A 17,087-nucleotide genomic window follows, 5' to 3' on the forward strand; every position below is an offset into this window, starting at 1 on the left:
GGAATCCAAAATGGCGGACGAAGTTGAAGTTGGAGTTATTTGAACTTTTAAAGTGATTTATTTTAAGAATATTAAAATAGAAAAGCTAAGATGACCACTGTTCAGAGACGACTGGCATCTTATATTCTGAGGGAGCATTTTGGAGATATTGTAGAGACTGTAGGGTCTTATCTGGTACAAAAAGGTGCTCGTTCTCTTAGAGAAATCATTTTCGACACAAAACTGAAGAAAGAACAGGTTTGTCGTAATTAATTGTATATTTTTTTGAAAATGCATAACATTAGCTATCTTATATTATAATGTATTTTCCTGCTTCAGGTACAAAAGGCCCTATGTTCACTGGTCCAACACAAGCTTGTCGTGCATGAAGAAAAAAAGAAAAACGTTCTTCTCTACAGCTTGGAAATTGAAAAGATTCTTCTTTATCTACGCTTCCCTCGATTTGTGATGGCTGCAAAAAGCCTTTTTGATGATACAGGGAAGCTTATTATTGAAGAAATAATCAAGCATGGAGCAATACCTATGAGTGTTATAGTGGATAATGTTGTGGAACAATTTAAATGTGCAGGTTTAAATTCTACTGAGAGTGATGTTAGAAAGGTGTTTTCAAATCTGGTCGAAGGACATTATCTTTATCGGTTGTCTCAAGATAGTCAGGGAGAGGAAGGGAGTGATGAGAAGATGTTTGTTCTTCCTCCTGAAAGTAAGTATGGGACTTGATGAGATCTTTGGTCCACATTGAACTGACTTATCACAGACAACTTATTTATATTGATGGTTTTCAACCATTCCCAAGAGAATTAAATAAAAAAAGACACGGCGGCCATGTTGGAGCATATAACGAAAGAATTCATTGACAATTATTTTGTTAAGTTCTTCCAAAATAACCGCCGTGAAAACCATCAATAATGCTGATAACTTTCTATCTCCCTATTGTTAACCTATTTATATCACCCTGTTGACAATGCACAACCATCACCCTAATGGTACCCTACCAATATTCTACTGACAAAACTTAGCATCACCTTACCAATAACTTATTTGCACCCCCATGGACAACCTACTGACACCCTTCTAACCACCTACCAACACCCTACTGACAAACTACCAACATCCTACCGACAACCTACCATACTACAACCAACCAACACTCTACTGACAACCTACCAACACCTTACTGACAACCTACCAACACCCTACTGACAACCTACCAACTCCCTACTGACAACCTACCAACTCCCTACTGACAACCTACCAATACTCTACTGACCACCTACTAACATTCTACTGACAACCCACCAACACCCTACTGACAACCTACCAACACTCTACTGACAACCAACCAACATCCTACTGACAACCTACCAACACTCTACTGACAACCAACCAACATCCTACTGACAACCTACCAATACCATACTACAACCAGCCAACACCATAATGACCACCTACCAACACCAATGATACTACTGATAACCAACACAATGACAGACTACTGACCACCTACCAACCAACACTATACTACTAACAATCAACCAACATCCTCCTGACTCAGCTATGGAATTAATTCTTACTGGGAGTGTTTTTTGTTAACATATAGCAAGTGGAAAGAGAAAAAGAAGCAATGACTCTGATCAACCAGCAAAAAGACTTAAAACTGGTGATGGGTATGTTTTATGATGTCTACTTGCTTTATGCGCAATGAAAATAACAAAATATTATTTTCATTCTGTCTCATTTATTCTTTTTTTTAATTACTTTAGAAGATCTAGCCAAGATTCATATGAGGTAGGCAAAGAAATTTGTCAATATTCCATGTTAATTTGGTATTTAATCATGACAACTTGTTCTATGTTGTGCTATATCCAAAATTCAAATTAACTTATGTAGTTTCATCACTTTCCAGATAGCAGACCAAGGTATTCGTTGGAGTATTAACTACAAAAGGTTTCATCAACTGTTCTTAGAACAGGTAAGAACTGAACTAGATGTATAATTGCTGGTATAAAATAAAAATAAGATAAAAGGTCTGCCAGCATCATGAGAGAGCAATCAAGACTGACACACACATGTATGTATTACTTGATAAAGTTTCATTGGAGGAATTTTAGGGACAGCTATTATGGTGCACATTGCTTCCACACAGTTTACAATCATAAGTAATATCGTGAGTGGGGATAAAGCATTAGAGAAGCCATAAAACTTATAATTTCTTGTTGCTTTATAGGAAATAATATCTGCTGTTGAGAAAAAGTTTGATTCGGTAAGGATGTATTTATTAAATTTTTTTTTTTTAATTATCTTCCAATAAAAATAATTTTTGATTTCTGAAATGCTGGATAAAAAAGAAGATTTATGAACTTATGAAATAAGAGTATTTAAAGTTAAAAATGAAATTTTCTTGCTGTCGACAGGTTGCTGCTGAGATTGTGAGGACAATGTTCAAGACAGATGAGTTATCCAGAGATATTCAAGCTGTTACAACAAAACCAATAACATTTTATGAGGTTAGAAAAGTCACTGTCATGCAAAAGAAATGGAGTTATCATAAATATTTATTTTCCTTCTTAAATATTAGTAATCATATCCAGTAACTGGCCATAGTTTTAGATTAATAAGGATATTGATTTCTGTTTTCTTGTTTGGGCTTCCTGTGGTAGAAAACACAGGTAGCCCATTTACACAAAAAGCAGAAGAGACAGGAGGCGTTAGTGATGGAGCTGCAGTGTACTTTTGATTTTTTTGAAAATTCATATCATATCTATGACAGATTGCCAAGAGTTTACCAAAAAACTGCAGAATAGAAAATTCTAGGATCAGCCAGTACTTGTCTCTGATGATTGATGACCGGGACAAGTTGGTGAGGAAACAAGATGAAAGTGGTGGTGGTACATACGTCATTGGTATCCTTGAAATATTAAATATTCCTCATTCTAAGTCCAATATTTATATTCATCTTGCTCGACAAACTTACATTTTACGTAAATGCCAGGCATCAGGCATCGTCTTTAGGTGTCTACCAATCAAATAGACCTCTTAAACCTTAGTCATAATGCTTTCCTATTTCTGACTACATGTCATTCCCTAAAGTATCATTTTTTTATTTAAAAGGGAAGAGGAGAAGAGAAGAGAAAGATTGGGCCCGGGGAGCAAGGTTGATGAAAATGGTTGTAGAAATTTGGTCAAAAATGGGAAATGAAATTTTTGGCTGATAAGGAATTTCGGTTTGAGTACTTAACCAACTGTTCTAGATATGAAGAACTGTGTAACAACATTGTGTCAACACACTCTCCAGTCCATCTTACAGGAGAGGTATTGTTTTAGAAATATGACCTAATGTTGCACTTCCAATTTATCACAGGCAGTGCACATCGAGTCACTGATGCATTTGTGTATCGTTCTAGTAGTGGTGGCAAAAGCTCTGAAGATGTGTAATGTGCATTTTAGTGCGAAAATGTCCTGCCAAAACCACTGGAACACTGTTCATATCTATCCTCTATCAAACCATTTAGTTGCAAAGGGCTTTTTTGTTAATCCGACAATCACAAAATAATTTTGAATTTCTCAAACATTGCATTCAACTCTATATAGCGTGAAACCATTTTGTTAAACCGCCAATAACGTATGCATTTTCTTAAAGCTGAATAAAAGTAGAAACTATGAATTTCTTTTCTTTTGTGAAATAAATTTATCCTTACAAGACAAACAATTTTTTCCCTTGTTGTCATAGGTATGGCTCAAATGCTTTAAGGATATTTCGACTTCTTCTACAAAAAGACCATCTGGAACAAAAGCAGGTATTTTTAGCAGTATGTTAATTGCCTATTCGAGGTTGAGCAGAAAACTGATAAGTAGGATGCGTACTGTTTAAGGGGACACCATTTTCTCTATTCAAAATGGCAAACAGCTTAGGAAACTCTCTTGAAAAACAGACCGAAAACTAAAGTAAATGTGACTCTATTCAAAAACTAAAACCTCTAAAACAAAGAATACAAATAGTGTTTTCTAAAACAGTCCCATAATTCAGCTCACGTCCATTGTGTTAAAACACCATTATCTGTGACTCCGAGAGTACTTATATATTTTTATTGATACTGTTTCTCTCTCTTTCAAAGATTGGTGAACTCTCCATGATCCCATCCAAGGATGCAAAGGAGTTGCTGTACAAATTGTTCAGTGAAAAGATCATAAACATGCAGGTAAGCCAGTTGGATCAAACGCGCTGGGTTTTGCAATCTTGAGTGAAGAATTTTTTTTCAAATCTTGAATGAACAAATTTTTTCATGTTCCACATCCTGACAGAAGAGCCCGGCCAGAAGAGCCCAGGGTGCCTGGCCAGACTGAACGTTCACCAGTCTAAACCACTACGTACAAATGTCCGATGTCCATCGCTAAATCGCAGGCTTGCCACATGCGACACCTGTCACTCGATATGTTAAACACCCTGCGAGCATTGGTCTATCATGCAGCAAATCTGATGTTCAATCTGGATTAGCACTCAACTGGGTCTTAACATAACCGGGGGAAAGCTGCTGCATTTCACGTTTTTTCGGAGCGTAGGCTCGGGTTGCAAGACCTGTTCAGTAGGCTCTCCGTCCAACCCAGAGTAGTCAATTTTTAAACTCGTAAACTGCCGCTGAAAAAAGATCCATTGCTCATAATTTTGTATGATACTTTTTCCCAGGAGGTGCCTAAAACAGCAGACTATGCGCCGTCACGTACGTTTTACCTGTTTTCTGTTAATCTCAAACAACTTTCTCGGATGCATCTGGAACGGTGCTATCAGGTGGGTGCAGTAAGTAAGTGCGCAAATAGAATATGCACGCAGGATAGAATATGTGCGCACAATGAAATATGTGCGCATAATGAAGTATGTGCGCATAATCATAGATTATATGTGCACAAAAAACCTATTTCTAATACTTCAATTTCTTTATGGCAGACTCAAGGGAATTTGATGAGTAGGCGGCAGAGCGAGACGCAAGATAACAGGTGAGTTTAAAAATATTCTTGCAGAACTCCTTTCGAGTTCATAAGCGACTTCAGCTGTGCACAGACTCTGCAGTAGACAGGGTCTCGTAGGGAAAAGATAGGCAGAGGCCGAGGAAGGAGGAAAACCATTCGTTGATACAAGATTCTCGTAGAAATCTCTGCTTGGTAAAATCCGATGTTTTACATATATATAGAGTGATTTTCGTATGAGTGGGAAACGGTACGGTAAATTCGCAGCCATTCCGTATCTTACTGTAAGTTTAACTACGCTTTATGATTGGATAAACTACTGAAAGACAATGGGAAGCCATTTTGATGTTAAGGACATGTCCGCGTGCCGTGTACATGCTGTAAGTCAATACCGTATGATGTCCACTTATATAATAAACACTCTATACAGGGGCGTAGCGAGGTCCCAGGAATTGAAGGGGGGGGGGGGGGGGGGGGCACCCAGAATATTTAAAAAAACACAATTTTTTAATTCAATCGTTATAAGAAACTAAACAATTTTATTCGCTCAATCGTTGATTCTATATTTCGTTGTTTGTTAACTAAAATGGATTTTGAGCCAAGTTTCTCCATGACGGAAACAAATGTATTTGTTAATGAATGTTGTTCATGAACTGTTTCATTATATATTCTAGGCGTCTGTTAGAGAAGCAAGAAAGAATGGATGCCACTATTGCCGGCCTGAGGGCTCAGCATGGAGAAGAGGCAGCAGCTGAAGCAGTCAGTGAACTGGAAGAGCTTATCACAGAAGCTGATAAAGAACAACTAAAAAAACTGAAAGTCACACTCGATAAGTAAGTCATAGTTTGTAAATATTCTCATTATATAGTGTATAGCTGTTTCCGCATAAGCGGAGTAGTAATATATGTTTTTTTACTTCCAATCAACTTTTCGCAAATAAGATGGTAAATACGTAATGAGATTCACGGAGCAAGTGTGTCTGGAAAATTTATACTTCCAATCAACTTTTCGCAAATAAGATGGTTCATACCTAATGAGATTCACGGAGAAAGTGTCTCTGAAAAATTGGGATTATACGGGCCTAAATTGGTAGAAAATAGTTTAGCCTAATTTTCATAAAATTTGGATGTATTAATGTAACAATTACGTTATCTTCTTCTTAGTTTGCTCCATCTTAACAACGTAATTTCGTTAAAAACCACCTTCTTAACTCAGGGACGGCGGAGCCGTTTTTTGATTGGGGGGCTCAATAGTGACATTGTATGGCAGGGGGGGGGGGCTGAGTTTAGTGAAAATGTATTAAAATTTCACAAAAAGTGGGGGGGCTGAAGCCCCCCCCCCCCCCCCCCAGCCCCCCCGGTTCCGCCGTCCCTGTAACTTTCTCATTAACTTTTCCATTCAGGCTCCAGCAAGCTGAATTACAAGTGGATGAGACAGCTTTCATCTTATCTCAGTACATCACGAATTACTGACCTCAAAGGCCTGCAAGTAACTTGTAAGTCTCGTATATCTATGTACTTTAAATATAATGAAAAGCAGGGCTAAACTGGAACATATTGCGAGAGAATCAGTGTCTGTTTTTCCCTTCAAAGAAATACTGGAAAACCGACATCGATGAAGACTGGTTTTATTGCTGACCAAGAATTAGTTACGGTATACGATTTGTGTATTCTGGGTTCAGAAATCTGGATGGTGTCTGAAAAAAAAAAACAATTTCATGTCAAGTCTGTCTTCGTCGTATTGTATGGATGCGGTGTCTCTCATCTGCGAGGATAAGCGCCAAATTATGTTGTGCTTGAAGTGATAACTTTGTGAAATTATATGATATCGGTCTCTGTGATGTCCTCTTGAGTTAAGACACTTTAGTTGTTATAAGTGCTTCTTTGGAAAACTAATTGTAGGTGAACGAAATCTAGACCAACGTAAAGTAAAGAAGTTAATACAAGCCGTGATATCATAAGAAACCCAACATTTGTTTCTAATCGTATTTATTGACGGAAAACAACTAGAAAAAACATTATCAATGGGGTTCGCGAGCTTCAAACTGACGCCATGTAAGAGAAAAAGTCACTACTGCACAAAACCCAGTTCTTGCATCCATTTTTTATTAATTATTAACAAAACGAAAAATCTTTTCGAACAATTCAAACTCCAAAACTAAAAAATGTGGTTTAGTACATTCGTTGTATATTTTTGGATCGGTTGCATAGTCAGACAGTTGAACTTTTAACTTCTCTCCAGCTGCATTCCTTGTTTTCTTTCCACTTCGCTTCGCCTTCTTCATAGACTTCCTATAATTAATATCAGTGTTAGGTCACCACTGACGCACTCTTACACCATAACAATATTATCTTCTAAAGCACATTGCAATGGTAGTAGTTTGGGGTCACGTGAAAAAGTGAAACGCTTTTGATAAAAGATCGATTGATTTTTCTCACCTTTTTCCATATGGGGACCGTCGCCTTTAGGGTATCTATGCAAAACTGTACAGCTTCTAATGACTCCTTTCTGTGAGCGGACGAAATGGCAATTATAACACTGGCCTCTCCGACAGGAACCACACTAGAATGACACACAAACATATTTCCGTTATAAGAATTGAACAAATGAAATTAGTGTGTATTGAGTCATATCATCGGCGCGCTAAATATAATAAAATTAATCTATAACGAACCGTTTTTATCCGTTTTTTTAAAAAACTTAATGATGACGCCCAAGCCCCATTGGACGGAACCAGCCCCTCAGTCTTAAGGACGCCTTTCTCTGACTATATTCCGAGCGAAAATGAACGAAACCTTCTTCGATCAACATTTAACACATATATAAATAGTAACGAAAACTACTTTAACATTTATCTAGAAAAGAACAAATTTATCCGGTTTATTCAAAGCTTTTCTTTTTTTATTCTCTCATTCATTTCCCGCGCTTTTTTTTTCTTTTTTTTTCTTTTTTTTTTTTTTTTTTTTTTCACGTTTCATCACGCCCGCGACATTTTCCCGCCACTAATTCCCACCAAACGACAGTCTTTTAGTTTTTCACGACATCGTTATTCACTCCTAAAAGAACATTGAAACGTTAAAGTTGGTGAGTATTTTGTTGTAGAAAAATCGTATTTAAAACATTTTTTAGTCGAAACTAATATAACTTGAATTAGAAAATCTTTTTAATTAATCGTTTTTATTGAATATCTGTTCAAAAACGTTTTATCGTTTTCCTAGTAAAAGGAATTCAGAAGTAGACAAAGAGCTTTCATATTTATAACTCAACAATATAAATTAATAATATTCTTCGGGTTATTTTCTCACTTACCCAACTCTATGGTAGATAACAGTTTTGTGAATATCCCACTTTTCTCGAATTTGTTTACAAATTTTTCTCAGTTCTGAGCTAGCCATTGGTATATATGCTTCATATTCCAGTCGCACAACTGTCTTTCCTGGAAAAATATAAGTTAATAGATGGTCAAAAATTGTAAAATGAAGGACCACTGCTTGGAAATATGGGTGGCGTGTGTTGCTAATACACAGCGCCTCTCGCCAATGGATTTTGTTTGATCCACAGACCTGCGATTATGTGGCTAGACTTGTTTATTGGTTCATGCTCTCACATTACGCACGCAAACTAATAATGTTTTATTGTATTAAATAAGTCAAATTTCAAATATTTAGAAAAGAAGATAATATCAAATTTCAAATGAGATAAGAATCATAACTTATCTAAACTTACCATCAAAATTATCTCTTGTGGTTCCTGATAATAAGAGAAAAACCTTATGATGAACACATATTACACAAAATATTAATCAGATATGAAATTTTTCAATATTTTCAAAAATACAACAATGTAATAATGAAGGTCCAACAACGATTCACATATCTAATAAGTATATGTAATAGGACTCCATGCTGTCCAATTAAGAAATAATTGGATGAGGGAAATTCCAAGGACTGACAAAATTGGATGAGTCCAATTTGGCAGTCAGAGGAATTTTTCGAGTCTAATTATTTCTTGATTGGGGAGTATGAAATCCCATTACCTATTAATTATATAGCTGCCTAATTAATCCCATATCAACAAGACCTGTCCAATTAAGAAAATAATTGGACAGTTACCTATATGGGATTAATGAGAAGCAGTATAATTATAATAATTATTATCATTATGATTATTATTATCTAATAATTAGCCTGCATTTCTGGTTCTGATTAGGATTCCTACTAGATACACAAATGTTTGAACTGGTTCTAATCCATAATCCAAGGGTAAACAGATTTTAAAGTTTTCCATAACATTAGAAACATAAAACCTATGGCTTAAAATTATATTGATATAACACTACAGGCAAGCATCATATTTCATTACCTACAAAAAGAGATATGGCACCTGCAGATGGACAAGCTGCAAGGGCCATGACTTTTTCAATGTGTAGTTGATCTGGGGTGATAACAGTGACGTCATCAGCCATTGTCTGTATGTTGCTCTCTGTTTTACTGCAAGAACAAAGCAATGCTTTATTATTAATATTTATTCTCAATATTGCCATGTCACATTATTTATTACAGAATTTTCAACTGAACTAAATTGTCGTAGTAAACTGTTAACACAAAAAAGATGGAAGCAATTTTCAAACATAATATTAATAATTTTAAAACCATTTCCATGCAATGAGACCAAACTAATAAAAGCAGTTGAAAATAAACCTGACTGTTCAATTTCATTAAATTTTAAGTTCACTTTGTAGACTGAACATTATTTGTTTGAAATCTTTAGTTATCTTGATGATGTGAATTAATATTCTAGTTTTGAAGGGAATTTTTGTCAATATTTCTCCACACAAGCAAACAGCATCTGCCAAAGTACAAACATTGGCATCTTATCCTATATCCTCATGTCATGCCGTAACTTTTAGTTATAATACATCACACCAAACCAACGATTATTATTCTGGTAATCTTAAATTAAAGTCAATGAAATGAAATATTTATGATAAATATTCCTAGTTATTCTTCCAAATGTTTATTTACACTATAAGAATATTTCCTCATGCAAAAATAAGTCTTGACAGTTACATGTAATACACCTGAGTCCTACATTTATAATACCATGTACTTCAGTAGCTATCTCACTATGTTTCTTCTGTAAAATACTTAGAACTTTTGTTGTAAACATTACATTGTTGTAAACCAACATTAAAGAACATTTTTCTTGTTAAATTGAGTTCTGTATTTTACTAAAATATAGATGAAGTATTTTTTAGAGAGTTAAATTTATTTAAGGTAACGGTAACAAACCTAAAAATGGCAAAGAAATTATTACTCATATCACTTTCAGGGTGAACAAAAACAAATCCAACCATAAAAATAGTTGTACTATCTACATGATATATTAAAGTAAAGTTTAGGAAGTAGAATATTATACCCTTGCATTTTGTCCAGGTGCGACACAGTTAAGGCCATGGGACTTGTTTGGATCACTAAAAGTGGTGCAGCTAGCTAGCTCAGGAACAATATTTCTTGTGGTTAATTTATGGATTAATCTGATGTTTTCTGTTCTCGTTTCTTGTATTAGATTATCATTGCTTATTAACATTGATCCATTTGAGCACTGTTTTATTCTCCATGTATTTTGATGGTGTTGTTACCAGTGACTTTGGAAAAGGTAAAATTCAAATATACGTTTTCCAATGCAAATTCCACAATTTTGGCAAACTTTATCAGGAAAATCCAGTTTTTAAATAAGGCTCTTGCTGTGTTTCTTCATGACCAACCTTTCAATGCACCTGGCTTCACTGTGTTTTCATTGTAATGAACATTCTCTTAGGGCTCTGTTCTTGATTGAAAGTAATTATTATAAAATGTATTTTTGTGTACTTAGCCTTATGTAAATTTTCCCTTCTTTGAGTTCACAAGTTGACAGCAATTGCAATGTTGTGTTTGATTTGGGATTATTCCTCTGAAGCTACCAATAGCTATATAAGAGTATAGAGCACTTAACTTTGTCTTTCTAAAGCACTACCAGCATTACCGAGTTTTTTTTTTCTTTTGAGAATCTCAAAAAGTCATTTGGAAAACTAAGAAAGTATTTATTAGGAATTATCATATTTTAGTGCATAAGACTGTTTCTTTGTTGTTGTGCTATTATTGTCCTATTTGTAAACAATGAAATTCAATATCAAGAAAATCCATATCAACTGTTCACAAAGACAATAATTACAGTATAATTCCTTGGAAATACTTAAGAAGATTATCATTACAATACCTAATCTTTATTCTTTTCTTTTTTGTCTTTATCCAAAATGAATGATTTTTTCCAAAAACGTTACTCATAGTTATTAGCTCATTATTGAGTATCTTAAATGTCGTACTTTGTCGTACTGGTCAAACATCTCAAAACAACCATTAGAGAACTGGAACATTGAAAATCTATTTACATTGGGTCATTAAACGTCACATAACAGATTACTGTCCAGTTCTTGAGACACAAATCCTCTTTGAATTCTAATACCTTCATCTTAGAGAAATTACGGCTTCAAGTTTTTAATTGATTTACAACTTAGCATACAAGTAGGATCTAGGCACTTTTGTTATAGGAATAGAGCACATAAAAGCCTTTTTTTCTTCACAGTTTCAATTTGAGTATTATGTGGCAACCGTGGAGTTATGCCAGGTGATAAAAGCACCTTTGTTCTTATGCATTCCAAACACATTGCATCATGCTCATCTGATCTCACCTTTAAGGAAATTATCATTTGATTATTCAGCCTCCTAGAACAATGTTGTTTTACTAGAGAAATCATACAAATGAAAGTGAAAAAACAGTTCTCTTTCTTAAGAGGGTATGATTCCATTCTTTAAAAAAATTCTTAAAGAATCTCATTATTTTTTTCATATAAAAGCCTTAAAACACAGCCTCTGGGTGATCTTATTCTGCACACAGCCAATTAACAGATCAAATTGAAGTTTAGCAAGATGAGTTTCGTTTTTTATTCTACGTGTTATTCTACATAGAACTTAGTACTGCATAATATTCTAACATAATGCTCATAATGCCATCTGATTGGTCGAGAAGTTGTCCTTAATAGCATGCCATAACTGTATAGCTGACCTCCAATGATTTTGTCATGGTAATTAAATGATGACATAACACTGAAATATGCATGCAGGCGTCAAAAGATTGCTAATAAAAATTTATTGTATATTATGTTGATGATGGTGATTGTAACAACAACAATAATAATAATGTCAATAATAATAATAAATGTTTAACTGTTTTTTAACTGTTACTCTGCACAAGGTTCCAATATTAATTTATAACACTCAAAAAAATATTGAGTTTGGACTATTGATAAAGATTGATTAATAGTGTTTTGAGTTATATTTGAGTAACATTATCCCAACTGAGTATTGGTTAATGCTTATGAAGCTTTTTGGTGGTCTGTATGACTTCCAATATATCATTAAATTATAATGATATTTGCTGGACTAAACAGACATCAAATCTTTTCTAAAGGCATGGTAACCTTATATTCTGAAATCTTTTAATCCTCTGATTTATGTTTCAAAAATTAAAGTCATATGCTTATTTTTTAAATTTTGCAGCAGAAAGCCACAAATTTTTCAACAAATATTCTTCTCCTTAAATTGATGTCAGCTTTATATTGAACTAGACTATGTTTCCAAAACTGTGACAGTATATTCATGCAAAAGTCAAAGGAAATGTTACAGATAAAATAGTATTAACCTCGGAGAACAGCTATATCCTTACTAAGCTGGCTATAGCTTGTCACTAGAAAACAGTGTATTCTAGAATTACTTTTCTGATGACTGACAGGAATTCTGTTTCAAATTCATAGGTTAAAAATATCATAACTATGTTAATATATAGCATAAATCCAATGCTTTGCTTTCAGCAAATATTTGGTAATTATTGAAAAATGTAAGAATATTATCATCGCCTAGGTCACCTAAGATTCCATGTTAATCCTAAATCAGCTTAAGACCAACATATCACCTTTAAATCCAATATATCAATTATGATAAAATCACATGTGTGTAGTAAGTATATCATGGATATAAGGGTATGAGGCCAATATGTTGATGCTTAGTATTTTTGTTTTTCAAAACATCTTGACATCTTTTATCAATATTAGTACAAATTAATGTTTAAGTATAGGACTTCATAAGGTACTTAAATTACATTTTATAATGTGACAATAATGAATTATTAAGGCAATGGCATGGAACAGAGTTGTTAGAATTCTTTTAGGATTTACCAAATTTTGATGCCATGATAGTTAGGCAATTATTTTATTTCATTAAGATACAGCTGGCATGCATTGTGGTAGTTTTATTCATACCAGGTCAAGCACAAAGAGAGGAATTGTCAGATCAAATTTAAAAACAGATGGTATAATATTTAATCATTTTGACATTTTGTATATTTTGTGGAAATCAACCTTCAATAGATTGAAATCATAATGCAGTCTAAATGGATGTATGATGCGGAGAGGTAAAGCAAAAGTCAAGTATGAAAATCGTCATCTAAGCCACAAAGTTTTGTAGACATCATTTTTTCTGTTTTCTTGCACTCAGTAAAACAAATGACATTACTCAACTTTTTATATTATTATTCAGGTTTTTGTTTGAAAAACTAGAGTTATAAAAGCATGTCATGCATCATTATCATGTTAAGCAAAATACCTTGAAATTTGAGCAGGATTAAACTTTATAAAGTTCCTCTTCATCCTTCAGCTATTTTTTGCTTCACTCACACAATTTAGAACTATCATTTACACCTCCAAGTTTGCCTGTGAGTTCCAAAGAAACACTGTTCAAAAATGTTAATGCCTCATTCCAAATAGGTAGATTTCTGTAATCTTGAACATGTTGACACATACTGCTCTCTAAATGTACATCAACGTACATATTATATTTACGGTAAATATATGTGCATATAAAGAATGCCCTGCAGTGACAATCTATAATTATCAGTAAAACCTGGGGTTAATATTCCCATCTATCATAGATCACATACTATATTTATCTTGACCTCGCTCAATGCTTCAATTTGGAGATATCTTGTTTCAATTACCAAAATTTTTTTTGTGATTTAAGAACATGGCATTTATGTTTCATATTTTAGGCACTATACCATTAAGCAAAAAGGTTGACACTTTAAAGAGTTGGAAATCACACAGAGGAAAAGAATTTTAAGCTCTTTATTCTTGTGAATCAATATTGAACTTAAAATCCAACAAAGGATTTACATTAATCTATGAATTAAGGGAAACAATATATGACCTATTCTTGGACGTCATTAAAACCTCTAATGATTCGTATTTGTAGGTAGAGAATGAATATATGGCAGTATCTTTAAATGGAGCTACATTTTTATATTAAAGTAAAATGGCATGGCATTAAAGTAAATTTGGCAAACTTAAAAGCATAATGATGATGATGATGATAAATATGATAACTAATAATGATGAAAACAATCATGACAAAAACAATTAAGCAACTGTGGTGTAGTAATGAGATCACTAGCCTCTCACCAAAAGAGAGACTCAGACTTGATGTCGTATGTGAGTAAAGTTGCTTGTTAGTTCTGTCCTGTGATTCAAGGGTTTTCTCTGGTTTCCTCTCTCCACTAAAATCAACTTCTAAATTCCAATTTGAATCTGTACATGAAGACATACTCTTTAGAAATGCCATCGTTATATCCTATTTGTAATTTTTACCAAAAAAAACATTCCAAAGAAAATATAAAGATAATATTAATGATAATCAATAATTTAATAAATATACCTTTATACATATGGCATACCTTATAAATAAAGAATCTAACCACCACTAAGAGGGGGTATAATGGCAACAGTATCTCCCTTCTGCAACTCTATTCTTTTCCCAGTTTCCAGGTACTCTTGATTGACTGCTATTACTACAGTTTTCTCAATCTGAACAAGGCTGAAATAATAGCACAAAAAATTGATACAGGGGCAGATCCAGGAGTGGTAAATAGGTGACCCCCCTTTTGCTCAAATTTCTCAGTATATTGTTAGTAACAGTCACCCCCTTTTTTCTTGAGTTCCTGGTGAAACCTTTGTAATATTCACCCACCCCCCCCCCCTCTAAAATTCCTGGATCCGCCCCTGTGATATATAAAAAAAATTTTTGATACTAAATCACATCAAAATAAATTGTAAAATAAATATATCAATTCAAAAAAATTTTTTTTTTAATTTGAAGGTATTTTAGGCCAATTGATGGGTTGCAAGGCATTGCCAAGAGAGTCAAAAGACAAAAACATGTTGCCCATATTGGTGCTGTTAACGATGTGCTAATAAGAAATCATTTGTTAAATGGCATCCATGCTCCCCCGAGAGGCTGAGATGACATAACTTGCAATTCAAAAATAGGGATATAAAATTTCAGAGAGAGGAAAGGAATGTAGTTACCAAAACCACCCCAACTCCGCCCCTACCCTGTGAGCAGAGTTAATTTTTCTTTTCCTCCATAAAAAGAATTTTTTTTGAGAAAAACCTTGATGCATCTGTCAGCCCATTTTTTAAGAAACATTTTTATTTCTGGTTATCATACTTATTAAGGGAAATAGCTTTAATTTTTCTTTTCAAACTAATTAAAGCAAAAAGCAATTTTCTAATAGTAGGGGGTGCATACACCATGCTTTTAAAAGTTAATTAGTTAATAACTGTGCAACCTGCTTAGTTTTATTAGCCAATCTATTTTGTATCCTTATACTATAATTCAAAACCTTTGACATAAATTTATGTATTTCTACGGGAAGTTATGTCTATAAGAGGTCAGTGGGCTATTATCTAAATGATTTATGAAGACTAACAATTAGGGGTGTCTTAAAAAATGCTTTTACCTCCAATTTTTCCTCTTCACTCTTAAAATGCATTAAAAGAAGCGAAGATAGCTCAGTTCCTAAGGCTTTCGGAAATATTATATAAATATTTTTATATATAATTTTTTCCCCTGTGCTTGTTTAAAATTTTATCCAAAAAACTCACCTTGGAAATAATTCGACTATCGATGAAATCAAATCTTCTCGGGTGGCTACGCGAGGTAACAGCACTTCTTTAGAACTACATTCAGTTAATTCTCGGCTCTTGGCAAAAAATAATAATGTCACCTGTGTACAAAAAATAAAGTAATGAACATTTCTCTCTTCCTGCGTCAACATGGCATCCTGAAAAATTAATTTAACTTTCTATCATAGCGGTGTTTAATATCGTGTCATCTGCGTTAGAGCGTGTCATAATTCTTTGCTTCCTGATCCCGTTTTAATCCTAAAATGTTTCGACATTTCCTCCAAAGCCCTTTTAATTTCCCCTGTGTGAGAGAGATCTGTGCTTAATATAGTACAGACATTCTTGCTTTTGGTAACTTTGTATTGTATGCATTGACGTTGTCAACAAATATATTTATGTCTGGAAGAAGGATTAATTGAAGTAAGCTATTTTCACCTAAAGGCCGAAAACCAATCCATTCGCCTATAATAGATTTAGCCAATTTTGGCTTGCCCTTTCTTTCGAGAGTAGAATTCCCCAAAGATTTCATATACCTAACCAATATCATTGTTGACCCAACGAGACTCGTAGTATATGACTTCTTGATTGTAAAGGTCAACATTGAGAAACATTCTGAAACATTACCAAAACAACTACCGATCTCTTTGAAAGTGTGTAAGAAAATCCCAAGAGAAAAAGGTAAACTGATGCGGATTACTTACAGCAACGTCTTCTGTGCCATTATATTTGTTGTCCATTAGATCAAGAAGAGGTTATCGCCCTCAAATTGAACATACATCTTCTCTGACGATCACGGAATCTGCAACGAACGCTGCCTAAAATATTCTATTTACGCGCCGGTAATGAGTAGCCTCTCCTTCCTCTTTTATAACAAGCAGGCTGATTGGCTAGAACTCTAACACCAGCCAATGAAATAAATCGTTATATCCGATTACTATTACATGACATTTACAAATATCCATTATTCTTAAATCACTTATAGAGTCACTCTATTCCTCTTGACTTTCGATCTTAAGTAAAAGCTAAGCACTAATATCACTGGCGCCAGTTATATTACATTTGTTTACAGAAT

General features: G+C 34.1%; 2 protein-coding genes across 6 annotated transcripts; one reads left to right on the forward strand and one right to left on the reverse strand.

Moving 5' to 3' along the window:
• The first annotated feature begins 18 nt into the window (after positions 1-18).
• LOC116301154 (DNA-directed RNA polymerase III subunit RPC3) lies at positions 19-6,931 on the forward strand. The gene is made up of 15 exons (XM_031710166.1): positions 19-237; positions 319-703; positions 1,601-1,667; positions 1,764-1,788; positions 1,907-1,972; positions 2,228-2,263; positions 2,415-2,507; positions 2,771-2,903; positions 3,252-3,312; positions 3,731-3,797; positions 4,116-4,199; positions 4,685-4,786; positions 4,943-4,992; positions 5,637-5,795; positions 6,365-6,931. Exons 1-15 carry the CDS (start codon positions 91-93, stop codon positions 6,432-6,434), a joined length of 1,545 nt encoding a protein of 514 aa, XP_031566026.1. The 5' UTR covers positions 19-90; the 3' UTR covers positions 6,435-6,931.
• A 119-nt stretch (positions 6,932-7,050) lies between these two features.
• On the reverse strand, positions 7,051-16,868 carry LOC116301155 (molybdopterin synthase catalytic subunit). 5 transcript variants are annotated; one of them, XM_031710167.2, is made up of 7 exons: positions 16,717-16,868; positions 15,995-16,116; positions 9,325-9,452; positions 8,689-8,712; positions 8,272-8,398; positions 7,401-7,524; positions 7,051-7,253 (listed from the first exon to the last, which is right to left on the reverse strand). In XM_031710167.2, the coding sequence occupies exons 1-7, from the start codon at positions 16,750-16,752 to the stop codon at positions 7,173-7,175; spliced, it is 642 nt and encodes a 213-aa protein (XP_031566027.1). In that variant the 5' UTR covers positions 16,753-16,868; the 3' UTR covers positions 7,051-7,172. The 5 variants fall into 5 exon arrangements, with proteins under 5 accessions (XP_031566027.1, XP_031566028.1, XP_088893461.1 ...); XM_031710168.2 differs by lacking the exons at positions 15,995-16,116; positions 16,717-16,868 and adding exons at positions 13,662-13,768; positions 14,785-14,902; XM_089037335.1 differs by lacking the exons at positions 15,995-16,116; positions 16,717-16,868 and adding an exon at positions 14,785-14,923.
• Between the last annotated feature and the right edge of the window lie 219 nt (positions 16,869-17,087).

This window comes from Actinia tenebrosa, unplaced genomic scaffold (assembly GCF_029948245.1).
Source record: "Actinia tenebrosa isolate PJP-AT-01 unplaced genomic scaffold, QUT_ActTen_1.0 PGA_scaffold0__85_contigs__length_37466705, whole genome shotgun sequence".
Classification (NCBI taxonomy): Eukaryota; Metazoa; Cnidaria; class Anthozoa; order Actiniaria; family Actiniidae; genus Actinia; species Actinia tenebrosa.